Source organism: Sus scrofa, chromosome 10 (assembly GCF_054392235.1).
Source record: "Sus scrofa isolate SSC_HxYL_T2T_F1_AM1 chromosome 10, Sscrofa_HxYL_maternal_Yorkshire_Landrace_v2.0, whole genome shotgun sequence".
NCBI lineage: Eukaryota > Metazoa > Chordata > Mammalia > Artiodactyla > Suidae > Sus > Sus scrofa.
The window spans coordinates 68,088,049-68,103,976 of NC_139392.1; the positions used below are offsets into that span (position 1 = coordinate 68,088,049).

Sequence of the window (15,928 nt, forward strand, 5' to 3'; positions counted from 1 at the left end):
TGTGAGCAGGGCACATTTGAACTGGCATAAAGCATTGTTTCCGGAGGAGTTGAAACATTGTGGCGTGTACAGTTGGAGCTAATGACTTCCTGTGTCTTGCAAGTAGGAAAAGACCAATTGTCCCCAAAGAAGCGGCTGGGTGGAGTCATGAACTGGGAAGTTTGGTTTTCTCAGAGGTTGAGCCTGGCCCCCAATTTGCATAAGTCCAAGTGGATTGGGTAACCTGCCCAGTGCCCACACATTGAACTCCAAGTGCTGGACTGGGTTGGGGGGGTGGCAGTGAAGGACTCGAGGAATGTTTGCCTAGGGGAGAAAGTGCTGACCTCACTCCTTCCCTTCCCAGCGGCAGAGTTTGGGGAGTCCCCTTCTGAGCAGAGGGGCGCAGCTACCGGGAAACCGGTTGCTCCAACTGCAACCCCCACGTCCTGGAAGCAACAGGATCTCTCAGAACAGCCACAGGAGAAGCACCATCGGAGTCCCTGCGCGATGTTTGCTGCTGGAGAGATCAAAGCCCCAGCGGTGGAGGGGATCCTGGACTCGCCCAGCAAAACCATGTCCATTAAAGAAAGGTAATGGGATTGATTGACTAAAAAGGAATTCTTTTGGCGGGAGGGGACGGCTTACAACCTGCTGACTCGCTGTTAGAAAAAGATCTGAGTCATGGGCGAATAGACAAAAATGAGGAATTCAGCCGCATATAAGGGGATGTGCTGTTCTCCTCCAGTGCTTCTGGGAAGTGAGGGTATTCAAGAGTGACCTGCATTTACCCCAGTGCCCGGGTTTGCTAACACTTAAGAGGCTGCTGGTTCAAAACTCAGATAAGGAAATAAGCAGAAACAGACTTTTGCTTACTTCTTTTATTTGTGGTTCTATTTTCTTCTTCTTCTTCTTTATTTTTTTAACTAAATACTCTGATCAGCCAGCGACGGGAGCGGAGTTCTTAGCTTTTTCCCTTTCTGATACACATGGTTGAAATGCATCCGCCACTTGTGACAATTTGTCTATGTGACGTGGGTGTCGAGAGAACGGAGAGGAATTCATCTTGACATAAATCCTTGGGATGAATCTAAGTTTGATTTATTTTACAGAAAATAAAACAGATGATGGTTTTTTGTTTTTATTTTCCAGGTAGTAGCTATGAAAGAGTCATTTGAGGGAGTTCCTATCATGGCTCAGTGGTAACGAACCTGAATGTCTCCATGAGGATGTGGGTTCGATCCCAGGCCTCGCTCAGTGGATTAAGGATCTGGTGTTGCCGTGAGCTGTGGTGTAGGTCGCAGACAAGGCTCAGATCTGGCATTACTGTACCTGTGGTATAGGCCAGGAGCTACAGCTTCAATTTGACCCCAGCCTGAGAACCTCCATATGCCATGGGTGCGATCCTAAAAAGATCTAAAAAAAAAAAGACTACGTTTGAAGATTATGTAACACTGTAACATTTCATGCAAGAGTCGTGGAGGATTGAGGCAATGGATAGATAGATTTTTAGATTTTTTTTTTTTACTATTCTCTTTACTGGCTGCACCTTGGCACATGAAAGTTCCCCAAGCCAGGAACTGAATCCACACCACAGCTGTGACCTACACAGCAGCTGTGGCAACACCAGATCCTTAACCCCCTGTGCCTGGCCGGGGATCAAACCCACACCCGAGCCACTACAGTCTGATTCTTCACCCACTGTGCCACAGCAGAAACTCCAAGGGGCTGTATTTGAAGGGACAGCGACAAAGAATCAGAGTGAAATATTTGGGATTGTGTTTGGCTCCTCATCCTTTAGCAAAAGCTGTAAGCGAGAGGAAGACCAGGTCAGGTTCTCTTCAGTTTCCAGGTTGATTGGCAGAATTCTTCCCTCTGTTTGTTTTGGTCCCTCCTACCTCGATCCTTCTTAGCCCCTCCATCACTCAGATGTTTCCTTGCTCTGTCAGGTACTGGCCAATTTTTTTTTCCCCATTTTTTTAAAGTTTTACTGAAGTATAGCTGATTTTCAAGGTTGTGATAATTTCTGCTGTAACCACTGATTTTTCTAAGTACATTTCCAACTGCTTAAGACAGTGTATCCAACCACGATGAAAACTCATCATTTGATTTTTCAAGTCAGTCTTTTGAATATTACCCTTAAAATATTAAGTAGAGACTTTCTCTTTTTTTTTCTTTTTCTTTTTTTTTTTTTTTGTCTTTTTTTTAGGGCTGCACCCATAGCATATGGAGGTTCCCAGGCTAGGGGTCTGATCGGAGCTACAGCTGCTGGCCTACACTACAGCCTCAGCAATGCCGGATCCGAGCCGCATCTGTGACCTACACCACAGCTCATGGCAACGCTGAATCCTTGACCCGATGAGTGAGGCCAGGGATCTAACCTGCAACTTCATGGTTCCCAGTCGAATTCAAGTTTACGCTTGCACCACGACGGGAACTCCAAATAGAGACTTTATCAACCAACAAATTAATAAGACTGGTACAGCTTATTTTCTTTTGCCTTTACTTATTAAAAATTCACAATAAAGAATCCTTATGAGACTGAGAAGATCTGGGTATTGGGGCCAAAGGGTTAAGTTAAACAAAAGGAGTGATGCTTGAATCCGGAAGTCTGTCTGGCCTATGCTTGCATGAAGTCCTCCACAGAAACCCAGCTCAAAGAGAGTCTGAGCACAGAGGGCTGACTTTTTTTTCTTTGAAATATAGTTGATTTATATTACTGTGTTAGTTTTAGGTATACAGCAAAGTGATTCAATTATATATTTTTTTCCTCAGGTTCTTTTCCTGTCGTAGGTTATTACAAGATGATGAATATGTATTTCTGTGCTACGCAGTAAATCCTTGTTGTCTATTTTATATCTAGTAGCGTGTATCTGTTAATCCCCAATTCCTAATTTATCCCTGTCCCCCTCCTTTCCCTTTTGGTAACCATAAGTTTTCTATGTCTGTGAGTCTGTTTATGTTTTATAAATTGATTCATTTGTATTATTTTTTGGATTCTACATATAAGTGATAGCATATAATATTTGTCTTTCTCTGTTTGACTTAGTGTGATAATCTTTAGGTCCATTCATGTTGCTGCAAATGACAAGATTTCATTCCTTTTATGGCCGAGTAGTGTTCCACTGTGCATGTGTGTATGTCTGTGTGTGTATACATGCATCTTCTTTATCCATTCGTCTATTGTTGGACACTTAGGTTGCTTCCATGTCTTGGCTATTGGAAATAGTGCTCCTGTAAACAGTGGGATGCATGTATCTTTTCAAATTAGAGTTTTCATCTTTTTGAGATAGCTGCCTAGGAGTAGGATTGCTGGATCAAGTGGCAACTGTAATTTTAGTTTTTTAAGGAACCTCCATCCTGAGTTTTTTGTTTGTTTGTTGTTGCTTTTTAAGGTTGCACCTGCAGCATGTGGAAGTTCTAGGCTAGGGGTTGAATCGGATCTGCAGCTGCCGGCCTATGCCACAGCCACAGCAATGTGGGATCTGAACTGTGTCTGTGACCTATACCATAGCTCATGGCAATGCCAGATCCTCAATCCACGGAGCGAGGCCAGGGATCAAACCTTCGTTCTCATGGATACTAGTTGGGTTCATTACCACTTCCATCCTGTTTTCCATAGAAGCGAACCAACTTACATGCCTACCAACAGTGTAAGAGGGTTCCCTTTCTTCCACATCCCTCAGAGACCCAACTGTTGATAACAGCTTAGGTGGAAGGAAGAGGTACCATGTAGAGGAAATAAAGATAAATGTCAGTTACGTACAAGTTCTGATGTTTTCACATCAGAAGATACTCCTGGGGTAAAATTCTGGTAAAAAAATAAATATCCCTTCTCACAAAGGCTTTTGAAGATCTTCTTCATCTTGAGGTATGTTCTGTCTGTTAAGACAGTTGGTGAAATTTTGTGTCTGTCCACTATGCAGTCATTCTTGATTCACTTGCCTGTTTTTAGTGAATTTTAGTTTCTATCTGTCCAAAAACAGTTTCAATCCTACTGTGTAATAATTTTTTTTTAAACGTGATATGGTGCAAAGGTACAGTCTCCTAACCTGGGCTTTGTGGGTGTCTGAGGAATCAGAGGATGGCTGTAAGGCTGCTGTGAGCTGCCTGGAAGGGCTTCAAAAGCATGTCTATGGGAACCTTCGGGCGGGCAGGAGACAGTTCTTCTCACAGACAAGGGTCCTCTGAATCATCTGTCCAGAACCATGATAATGAAAAGCCTTCTCACATATTGAGCTCTTCAGCTCAATTGTCACTTTATGCATTTTTTTTTTTTTTTGTCTTTTTAGGCCCACACCCACAGCATATGAAGATTCCCAGGCTAGGGGTCTAATCGGAGCTACAGCTGCCAGCCACAGCCACAGCCACAGCAATGCCAGATCTGAGCCATGTTTGAGACCTACACCACAGCTCATGGCAACGCCAGATCCTTAACCCATTGAGTGAGGCCAGGGATTGAACCTGCAACCTCATTGTTCCTAGTCGGATTTGTTTCCGCTGACCCACGATGGGAACTCCCCCAATTTATACCTTTTTAAAAAGGATGAAGGACACTTAATTTAGCATCTGTGTTTGGGATAAATTATGCCAATGCCAGGTCTTTAACCTTCTGAGCTACCAGGGAACTCCTGCCAGAGACCTTTCCCTTTTTATTTTGATAGTGCTTTCGTTTGTACTTTGCTGAAATAATAAAGCTACATATCTTTCCAGTCCATCTGCGGAAGCTTTTCCCTGCTTAGGGGGGAGGAGCTCCAATTCCTCCCTTCTGTTCAAATAAAATAATGAAGCTTGACCATTTAAGAAAAGAAGGCTCTTCATGTATATATCTTTGGGCTTTGCCTTTTTGAGGTGACACATAAAGGGTCCTGTCCTGTCCGATGCCTTTTTCCTGTATGACGTCACTGAGTGCTGAGGACAGCCCTTCAAAGGAAGCAACACTACCCCCCACTTTGTACCTATAAACTAAGACTTAGAAAAGTGTAGCAGAATTTCATGGTGTGGAGTTCCCGTCATGGCTCGGTGATTCATGAACCCGACTAGTATTCATGAGAACTCGGGTTTGATCCCTGGCCTTGCTCAGTGGGTTAAGGATCCCGCATTGCTGTGAGCTGTGGTACAGGTCGCAGATGTGGCTTGGCTCTCGAATGGCTGTGGCTGTGGTGTAGGCCAGCGGCTATAGCTCCAACTGGACCCTTAGCTTGGGAACCTCCATGTGCGGTGGGTATGGCCCTAAAAAGACAAAAAAGACAAAAAAAAAAAAAAAGAAAGAAAAGGAAAAAAAAGAATCCCCTGGTGGCCTAGGGGTTAAGAATTCTTAGTGCTGTGGCCTGGGTTCCATCCCTGGCCTGAGAACCTCGACACACCGTGGGCGCAGCCAAAAAACAAAAATGAAAAAAGTGTCGCAACTGAGAAGTTATAGGAAATCCTGCACATATGCCTGTGTTAGAACATGTTTGATGCTTGGGGAAACTTATCTAGAAGTTCCTTTTCTTCCTTTTTTTCTGACATCTAAGATATCAAGTTTGAGTCATAGCTAGCAGGGAAAGTTTAGAAGACACTCTGCTTTTCCCACTGGATTGATAAAACTCTGTTTCATAACTGCCTAAGTGGTCTGGGTTTAAATTGCCCCTGGTGGGGGATCTTCTTTGAAAAGTATGGTAAGTCAAATAACATTTTTATATTATTTAGGGAGAAAAAGGTTGATACCTCTTTAAAAGTATATTAGGCTTTTAGGCATCTTCTTTCCATTGTTCCTGAAACTACTCTATCTGTGCTTTCATTTGGGGGGAAGAAGATGACTAAAAAAGGCAGAAGAGTCATCCTTCCACTAGGAACCTGGTGGAGCCGAAGGAGGTGCTAACTCTCAGAGAGTATGTTAAGAGCTGCCCCTGCCTCTGTCTGGCCTGAAGGCTTTTTTTGTGTGTGTGTTTTTACCTTTTCTGGGGCCGCACCCGCAGCATATGGAGATTCCCAGGCTAGGGGTCTAATTGGAGCTGTAGCCACTGGCCTATGCCAGAGCCATAGCAACGAGGATCCAAGCTGCGTCTTCAACCTACACCACAGCTCATGGCAATGCCAGATCCTTTACCTACTGGGATCGAACCCACAACCTCATGGTTCCTAGTCAGATTCGTTAACCACTGAACCATAACGGGAACTCCTGGCCTGAAGACTCTTGACTTACAGAGACCTGACTGGGGTTCCTTGTATTCCCTGGGGAGCCCCAGCATCCACTCAGCCCCTCTAAGGTTCTTCCTTGCAGCTGGGAGATTTCAGCCACTAGAGGGCCCCAGATTTATATACGAATTAGGGACACAGGTATCTTTTTCCTTGGTTGCTTCCTTTTCTTTCTTTTCTTTTTTTTTTGGGGTGGGGGCAAAACCCATGGCATATGGAAGTTCACAGGCTAGGGGTCAACTCAGAGCTGCAGCTGCAACCACACCACAGCTTGTGGCAATGCCTGATCCTTAACCCACTGAGCAAAGCCAGGGATCGAACTCATGTCCTCACAGACACTATGTCAGGTTCTTAACCCATTGAGTCACAGCAGGAACTCCCACTGCCACCTTTTCTGATCTTTGATTTGTCCTCATTTAAGGCAGCCTGCAAACCAGGCAGGATCTGAGCTGAGGACTAATCCGTGCTGTTCAGCCTTATCTGTGCGGTACCCATGGTCCTCTGAAATGAGGGGACATTTTTAAAGAAGGAAGAAAAAAATGTCCTGCAGCATAGGGACATGCTGGGTTCCTGTGCCATGTTTGACCCACACCTGACTGCCACAAGCCTGCAGAACTAGGCAAGCAGGGCTCTCAGATCAGGCTGCTGAAACAGCCTGCCTCAGGCTAGACTTCTCTGCTGGAAAAGTGTGGACTGTGGCTAGAAGGGTAGCTGATTCCCCAGTGGCCTAGCAGAAACCCATCCCAGTGGCCCTGGGCCCAGCCTGGCATGAATAACATGGTACCACAGAGGTTCTCAGCCTCAGACCCAGCAGATGCCCAGGCTCTCAGCCTCCTAACCTCCCAGTGGCACTTGAACTTGGCAGATGTTAAAAGCGCTGACGGTTGTTGGAATTGCATAGGCAGTAATTGATAGCATGTGTGGAACCAGACTCTTGCCCTGCCCCCTGGCCCCACCCCAACCTGGCCCTCTGTGGTGCAGGGCAGTCTGGGGGTCGGGGGTGCTGGTCAGTCAGGAGGGTCCTGAGATTGCAGAAGAGAAGGCATTTGGAAAGGTCTCCCCATTTCCTGAGCCCATTCAACACCTGGTGGGAAACCTCAAGGGATAAGAATAACACATGTACATTTCAGTGCATGTTATTTTTAGGTTTTCTGTCACTTGCACTCTGCAGGCTCTGGCTGGATCTAATACCCCAGTTGAAGCCCAATGTCTTCCATTTTGGTTACTCTGTAGGCTTTAGAAGTTCTTGGGGACAACCCTGCCAGCACGTCCAGAAATAACAGTTCAGATTTTTGCAATGGAGGAGTTCTTTAAAGGCCATCCCAGGCAGGGAAAACAAATTAATTAAAAAGCCAGAATACTTCTAAGACATGAGAGCAGAAACGTGCCTGGTCAACTCACACACAACTAGTGAAACAAGCCAGGACACTGGGCTGGGAGGCAAGACATCCAGGATTGGAACTGTCACTCCCTGCCCCACTGACCTGAAGTGTAACCTGCATCAGTGACATCCTTGGCCTCTATGTGTATGTAGCCTTGCCTGTGTCATTGGGAATCATAATATCCAATGTCTTTTTAAAAAAATTTTTAAATTTGTATTCAGGTATAGTTGATTTACAGTGTTGTGCCAGTTTCTGCTGTACAGCAAAGTGACCCAGTCACATACACATATACATTCCTGTTCTCATATTATCTTCCATCATGTTTCATGCCAAGAGACTGGATATAGTTCCCTGTGCTGTACAGCAGGACCTCGTTGCTTATCCATTCTCAATGTGATAGTTTGCATCTACGAACCCCAAACTCTCCGTCTCCCTCCTCCTTAGCGACCACAAGTCTGCTCTCTATCCATATCTGTGGGTCTGTTTCTGTTCTGTGGATAGGTTCCTTCACGCCCTATTTTAGATTCCACATAGCAGTGATATCGTATATTATTTGTCCTTCTCTTTCTGACTTACTTAGCATGAGAATCTCTAGTTGCATCCATGTTGCTGCAAATGGCATGCTTTCATTCTTTTTTGTAGCCAAGTATCCATTGTATATACAGGTACAACATTTTCTTCATCCGTCACAATATCTAGTTTCTTAGGGATTGCTGGGCAGGTCAGCAGAGTCAGCTATAACACGATTACAGACCCATTCTTTGCCTTTTTCTAAATCAGTTTTCCATTCCACAGAGCAGCCACCAGAGTAACCATGTGACTATTTAGATGCCGTCGTCATTGCTCCAGACATTTGGGAGTTTATTTTCGAGAATGTCCTTAGACAGTAGCCCATTATTGTTAACAAATACAATTCATGAAGCTGTGTTTAATTTTTAAATTTTTTCTCAAGTCATTTGGAATCTAATATGATTTTAAAAGGTTGATAGTCAGAGGTCCCATTGTGCTCAGAGCTTTAAGAACCCGACATAGTGTCCATGAGGATTCGGGTTTGATCCCTGGCATCACTTGGTGAGTTAAGGATCTAACATTGCCACAAGCTGCCGCGTAGGTCAAGGATGCGGCTCGGATCCAGTGTTGCCATGGCTGTGACGTAGCCCTCAGCGGCAGCTCTGATTTGACCCCTGGCTTGGGAACTTCCATATGCCACAGGCGTAGCCATAAAAAGGAAAAAAAAAGTAGGTAGCTAGCCAAGATGAATAACTACTAGTCTGAGTCAAGGGTGAAGTAAGAGAGCAGGTTTTGACATCCTTTTGTAAGGAGACTCTCAAAGAGATGAATGTCCGTGTTCACAAGATAATGAATTGGGTGTAAAAGTCCTGCTGCTTCCTTTCTGAACATCTCCTTTACAGACACTTTGAAAGCTCTATTGCAGCGTGCACATGCTAATGTTTCTTTTCATGATTGGATTTTCTTCGATTATTTTTTTCCTATTAGAATAAAACTGACTCATTGAGAATAATTGGTGGAAAGATGAATGTGAGCCTGAGATAGTCTGACATTCAGCTGGAAACACTGATGGAATTTGGAGTCTGTTTTCTGGTATATGCACTAGCCGTTAGAGGATGCAGAGTATTGTTAAGCATCGTAAATGACAGACTTTAGGGCTAAATGAGACCAAGTGGGGCCTTAGCTATAAGATTCTGATTCTGATTTGCAGTGTAGATTTCCGCCCCCCCAGCCTCCACCCTCCATCAGTATTTTGACACCAGCTGGTTGTCCTACAATTGCACCCAATTCTGTCACTGTCTACCTGGGGACAGCATCAGGTCCTACAGGTAAAGGGCTCAGTCCTCCAAGACTGCCCCTCCCCTCTCTCTTTGGACCCCAATCACAAGTCCAGGTTGTCACCCGTGCTTCTGACCTTCCAACAGGCTATTGATGGGAAGTTCCAACAGCCACTTCCTAGGATTCAATTAATTTGCCGGAGTGGCTCATAGCACTCAGAAAAATGTTTTTTATTACTGGCCCTCGAGTTTATTATTGGCCTCAGGTGTGGCCAGATAGAGGAGATAGACAGGTGGGAGGAAGGGCCATAGAACTTCCATGCCTCTGTCTGGGAGCCCCGCCCTCTGCAAACCTCCACCTGTCCATCAACCCAGAAACTCTCAGAACCCTGCCCTTCGGGTTTTTGTGTAGCCCATGGAAGTTCCCAGGCTAGGGGTCGAATCGGAGCTACCGCTGCTGGCCTCACCACAGCCACAGCCACATCGGATCCAAGCCGCATCTTTGACCTACACCACAGCTCAGGGCAAAGCTGGATCCTTTACCCACTAGGTGAGGTCAGGGATCGAACCCGCATCCTCATAGATCCTAGTCAGGTTTGCTAACCACTGAGCCACGAAGGGAACTCCCCTTTGGGTTTTGTTTGTTTGTTTGTTTAATGGAGGCTTCATTACGTAAGCCTGATTGATTAATTTCATTGACCATTGAACTCAATCTCCAGCCCCTCCTCCCTCCCTGGAGGTCAGGGACTGGGACAGAACATTCCAACCCTATAATTATGTGGTTGGTTCTCCTGCCCACCAATCCTCATCCCTAGATGCGTCTAAAATCACCTCATTCACATCAGACACCCTCATCAGTCTCAACACTTTCGAAATTCTGGAAGTTGTAGCGGCTCTGTGCCAGGAAGGGGGACGAAGACCAATATGTATTCATTATACGTCACAATGTCACAGATGAAGGAGGCAGCATTATACCAGTTTTGTAGAATGGACCTCGGTGTCTTATCTGCTGTCACATGAAAGGAAGGGAAGAAGGAAGAGGAAGAAATAGAGTAAGGGGATAGGTCTAGAGTTTGAAGCTCCTTCCCCACTTGGGGAGTTCACAGCTTATCGTCCATTAGTTGACTGTATGAACAGGCAGGTGCACTGTATGATTATGTATGAATTTGGAGATGTACATGGATTTGTGACTGCAAATATTTCTTATTTGCTTAAATAAACTGTTATCATGGCATAGGATATATTTCATCTTCTCTCCCATGTAAGTATTTTTTGTCTTTTTGCTATTTCTTGGGCCGCTCCCGTGGCATATGGAGGTTCCCAGGCTAGGGGTCTAATCGGAGCTGTAGCCACCGGCCTACGCCAGAGCCACAGCAATGCGGGATCCGAGCCGCGTCTGCAACCTACACCACAGCTCATGGCAACGCCGGATCTTTAACCCACTGAGCAAGGGCAGGGATCGAACCCGAAACCTCATGATTCCTAGTCGGATTCGTTAACCACTGCGCCACGACGGGAACGCCCCATGTAAGTATTTAATGGAGTCAGAACACTTAGTAGAGGGCCCTTAGAGTCCATTAGGACCAACAAAAGAAAGAAACCAGGTCACTGGGCAGGAATTAACAACCAAACTAGCCCTGATCCAATGCTTAAAAATACGCTCTTTGTGGACATGTATTAATGAATATGTAAAAGGCTCAGTTGCAAAGAAAAGGTGTCCAATCATTTTTTTTCCCTAAAATTATTTGAGCACCAACTCACGTGAGTTTAATGATCACGACTTTTGTGCCTTTTGTCTTTCCCATGTTTGTGCAGCTTAAATGCCCGAGACTGAAACAGCTTCATGTTCACAAGAATAACTTTTCACAAATCACAACATTCAAGCAGCTTATTTATCCAGTTACACCCTAGCTGAACTGAAGTAGGTTAGGTAAAAACTTTAGTTAATTAGATTCTTTTTTTGGATATAGCTTTCTCCTGAGGAAAGTTGATGTAATAATTTTAAAAATGGGTTGTAGAGAAGTTTCTGTATTAAGGAAACAGATTGGAAAGACCAAGTTCATTTGGAGGAAAAGAACAGGGCTTAGCATACAGGAGAGAAACCATCCTAAATACCATCTTTTACCTGCAATTAAAACATATTCCCACTCCTGAGTGTCTATTCAAAGAAAACCATGACTCTAAAAGATACATGGACCCCAGGAGTTCCCATCGTGGCACAGTGGTTAACAAATCCAACTAGGAACCATGAGGTTGCAGGTTTGATCCCTCGCCTTGCTCAGTGGGTTAAGGATCCGGCGTGGCCATGAGCTGTGGTGTAGGTTGCAGACGCGGCTCAGATCCCGTGTTGCTGTGGCTCTGGCGTAAGCTGGCGGCTACAACTCCAATTAGACCTCTAGCCTGGGAACCTCCATATGCCTCCAGAGCAGCCCTAGAAAAAGCAAAAAGACAAAAAATTTTTTAAAATTAAAAAAATTAAAAGATACATGGACTCCAAAAGTTCATTGCAGCACAATTTACAGTAGCCAAGACATGGAAGCAACCTAAATGTCCATCAGCAGAGGAGTAAATAAAGAAGATGTGGTACATATATACAATGGAATATTACTCAGCCATAAAGAATGAAATAATGGCACTTGCAGCAACGTGGATGGACGTAGAAATTATTATCCTAAGCATAGTCAGACAATGAGACACAAACATTATATGCTATCACTTATATGTGGAATCAAAAAAAAAAGGAGTTCCCGTCATGGCTCAGTGGTTAACGAATCCGACTAGGAACCATGAGGTTTCCAGTTTGATCCCTGGCCTTGCTCAGTGGGTTAAGGATCTGGTGTTGCCGTGAGCTGTGGTGTAGGTCGCAGACACAGCTCAGATCCTGCATTGCTGTGGCTCTGGCATAGGCCGGTGACTACAGCTCTGATTAGACCCCTAGCCTGGGAACCTCCATATGCCGCGGCAGCAGCCCTAGAAATGGCAAAAAGACAGGAAAAAAAAAAAAAAAAGGACACAATGAACTTATTTGCAGAACAGAAATAGACTCACAGACTTTAAAAAACTTATGGTTACCAAAGGGGACAGGTTGGGGCAGGAGAGGGATGGACATGGGGTTTGGGATGGAAATGTTCTAAAATTAGGTTGCGATGATGGTTGTACAACTGTAAATGTAATAAAATTTATTAGAAAAAAATAAAAAATAATATACTGATGTTTTGAGTTTAGTGTTCCGTAGATACGTTAGCTCTAATTGGTTTGTAGTTACACATTTTTAGTATAAGCTCAAAGTACAAAGTTGTAGAACTGCTAAAAAAATAAAACACGATAGGCAGAGTTTGTCAATGTTTTATAGCTTTAAATTTTTAAACCCGTTTCTGCTGTATTTCTTGCGAATAACTACTATCCAGCTTTAGTTGTAAATATTAATTCATCAAGTGACCAGAAGAGGTCACTAGAAGACATTTTTCTCTGGGGACATTTACCCTTTTTAAAATTTAATTTTATTGGAGTATAATTGACTTACATTGTTGCATTAGTTTCAGGTGTACGGCAAAGTGAATCAGTCATACATATAAATATATCCATTTTTCCCCATATAGGTTGTTACTAACTATTGAGTAGATTTTCCTGTGCTATACAGTAGGTTCTCATTAATCATCTATTCTGCACAGTAGTGTGTATGTGTTATTCCCTCTCTCCCAATTCCTCACTCCCCCCAATGGTTTCTGCTATGATAACCATAAGATTGGTTTTGAAATCTGTTTCTGTTTTATTCATAAATCCTATTATGTCGTTTTTATTAGATTCCACTTGTAAGTGATCTCATGATATTTGTTTTTCTCTAACTTCACTTAGTATGATCATCTCTAGTCCATCTGTGTTGTTGCAAATGGCATTATTTCATTCTTTTTCATATCTGAATAATATTCCATCATATATATGTACCCCATCTTCTTATCTCCTTCACGCTCAGCCCAGAGGCAAGGGAAAAACAGAGATATTCCTTTGGTAGCATGATGTTGCATCTTTTATCCAACAAGTCAAATTTCAGCTTTGCATTTCAATCAAACTTTAAGATCCTTGGGGCCGTCTTAGAAAAATCTTAGAAAATATAATTATATATATCATGGTTTAAAATACCTATTATCGGAGGAGTTCCCGTCGTGGCGCAGTGGTTAACGAATCCGACTAGGAACCATGAGGTTGCGGGTTGGGTCCCTGCCCTTGCTCAGTGGGTTAACGATCCGGCATTGCCGTGAGCTGTGGTGTAGGTTGCAGACGTGGCTCGGATCCTGAGTTGCTGTGGCTCTGGCGTAGGCTGGCGGCCACAGCTCCGATTCAACCCCTAGCCTGGGAACCTCCATATGCTATGGGAGCGGCCCAAGAAATAGCAAAAAGACAAAAAAAATAAATAAAATAAAATACCTATTATTTTTATACATAATGTAAATATAATAATCCATATGATCTATAGAATGATCTCTATTATTTCTCCAGGCATACTTTCTTTGGAATAAGTGACATTCCAAAAGATTAAACGTAGATAGCTGTGGTCATTTATTGACCATAGACTTCTGACTTACTTAAATTTAAACTGTGGTTCTGTTCCAAGGATGGTTGGTGCTGAACTCTTTGTGGTTGGTGTCTCTTCCTCTTAGATTAGCACTGTTGAAGAAGAGTGGTGAGGAAGATTGGAGAAACCGACTTACCAGGAAGCAGGAGTATGGCAAGGCGTCTGTCACCAGCAGCCTGCACATCCAAGAAACGGAACAGTCACTCAAGAAGAAGGTAACATTGTCTGTGTTGGGATAAAGCCTTCTCACTAACATCACGCTTAGCCATGCCTCCACCAGGCAAGCATGCTTAACAAGTTCCTCCCCTGTGAAGCATCAGCACTTTTGCCATCCGTGTCCACACTTAACGTCTGTCCCACGGCAGCCTCACTCAAACAGAAACAATTGAATGCAAAAACAGTTTCCAAAAAATTCAACCAAGAAAACAACCCATGTGAAATCTTAAGATGTTCTAGACCTCAAAGCAGCACCGCATACGTAATGCATCAGCAAGTACCTAAATTTGAAAGTGTGCCCTTACTTCAGTTTCAAACCGTCTTCAGTGAAGTCTGACTTTACAGTGTTATGAAACCCTTTCTAATGAAAAATCGTTGCTGACCACTAACCATATATAAGGTGCATGTAAAATATGGGCTTGAATTCAAAACATGAATATATAAGATAAGGACATAGCTATCTATGGTCACTGAGTACTTATCTCATAGTTGAAGGCATGTTTCACAATGAGCAGCTAAGCCTTTCATTGAGCATGTACAGGCATTGCCACTGTGGCTCAGCAGGTTCAGAACCCAGCAGTATCCATGAGGATGCCGGTTTGATCCCTGGCCTTGCTTAGTGCATTAAGGATCCAGTGTCACTGTGAGCTCTGGCGTAGATTGATGCAGCTCAGATCTGGCGTTGTTCTGGCTGTGAACAACGCCAGAACAACTGCAGTTCCAATTCGACCCCTAGCCTGGGAACTTCCATAGGCCCCAGGTACCGCTGGGGGAAAAAAAAATATGTATGGCAAAATATGTTTTGAGTTTCCAGCAAATTAAGGACTATACTGTGATCAATTTTGCCAAACATTTCATGCACAAACATATTCATGCGTTGCTAAATTACTCATGTAACATCAACCAGCTTTTGACTAGTCAGTGCACACTTTCAAAGCGGGCGGACACTTTCCTGACGCTTGGCCCCATGATCCCAAATGCACTTGCTGGCTGGAAGCAGAGCACTTATCCTGGACACATTCACTGGCTGACTCTTAAGATCAAAAGTCTTCAAACAAAAAGAAAAAAAAAAATTCCAAACAGATGATCACCTGGATGCCTTCTAGTTCTAAAACCATTTAATAAGCATCTGTAGAGAGGAGAGATTGTGAATGTGAACATTTATGCATTCAGAAACTTACATAAAAACAAGGTGTGTGCTCAGAACTGTGACGAGGGAATTGTGACCCTTTCATGCGGTACTTCTGTGATATCATAGGTTAAATCAGAGCAGCAGTTTGAATTCTTGTTTGTGGCAGACATGACATTAAAGGTATTTATAGGGAGTTCCCGTTGTGGCTCAGCAGAAACAAATCTGACTGGACACAGGTTCCATCCCTGGCTTCCCTCAATGGGTTAAGGATCCCGCGTTTCCGTGAGCTGTGGGGTAGGTTGCAGATGTGGCTCGGATCCTACATTGCTGTGGCTGTGGTGTAGGCCTGCAGCTGCAGCTCCTGTTCGACCCCTAGCCTGGGAACTTCCACATGCCGCAGGTGCAGCCCACACCCCCCCTCCACCAAAAAATGTGTTTATATTGATAAATGACTAAAGACATTTAATTCTTAAACTTTGCAAAGTTCTCAAGTATAACTGGATATTAAAGAGCCTAGGTAGGAAATTTGAGGGTTTTAAGAATGAAATCTGGAAGTGAAAAACAGCTGGTCCCTCAAATAATGTATCCCAGGGAGTTCCTGCTGTGACTCAGCGGGTTAAGAACCCAACATAGTGTCCATGAGGATGCAGGCTCAATCCCTGGCCTCACTCAGTGGGTTAAG

At 43.9% G+C, this 15,928-nt stretch overlaps 1 protein-coding gene and 1 long non-coding RNA gene across 51 annotated transcripts in view; one reads left to right on the plus strand and one right to left on the minus strand.

Moving 5' to 3' along the window:
* Positions 1-15,928, plus strand: part of SVIL (supervillin) — a 285,309-nt gene that overhangs the window by 211,564 nt on the left and 57,817 nt on the right. For all 50 annotated transcript variants that reach the window (XM_021064753.2, XM_084980005.1, XM_021064767.2 and 47 more), the window contains 2 exons: positions 344-569; positions 13,984-14,113. In XM_021064753.2, the coding sequence (XP_020920412.1) occupies positions 344-569; positions 13,984-14,113 (356 nt within the window). The remainder of the gene's footprint in view (positions 1-343; positions 570-13,983; positions 14,114-15,928) is intronic.
* LOC146399486 (uncharacterized) lies at positions 5,953-15,187 on the minus strand. The gene is made up of 3 exons (XR_014817864.1): positions 13,751-15,187; positions 11,734-13,465; positions 5,953-10,623 (listed from the first exon to the last, which is right to left on the minus strand). It is a non-coding gene; the product is annotated as an uncharacterized LOC146399486 (long non-coding RNA).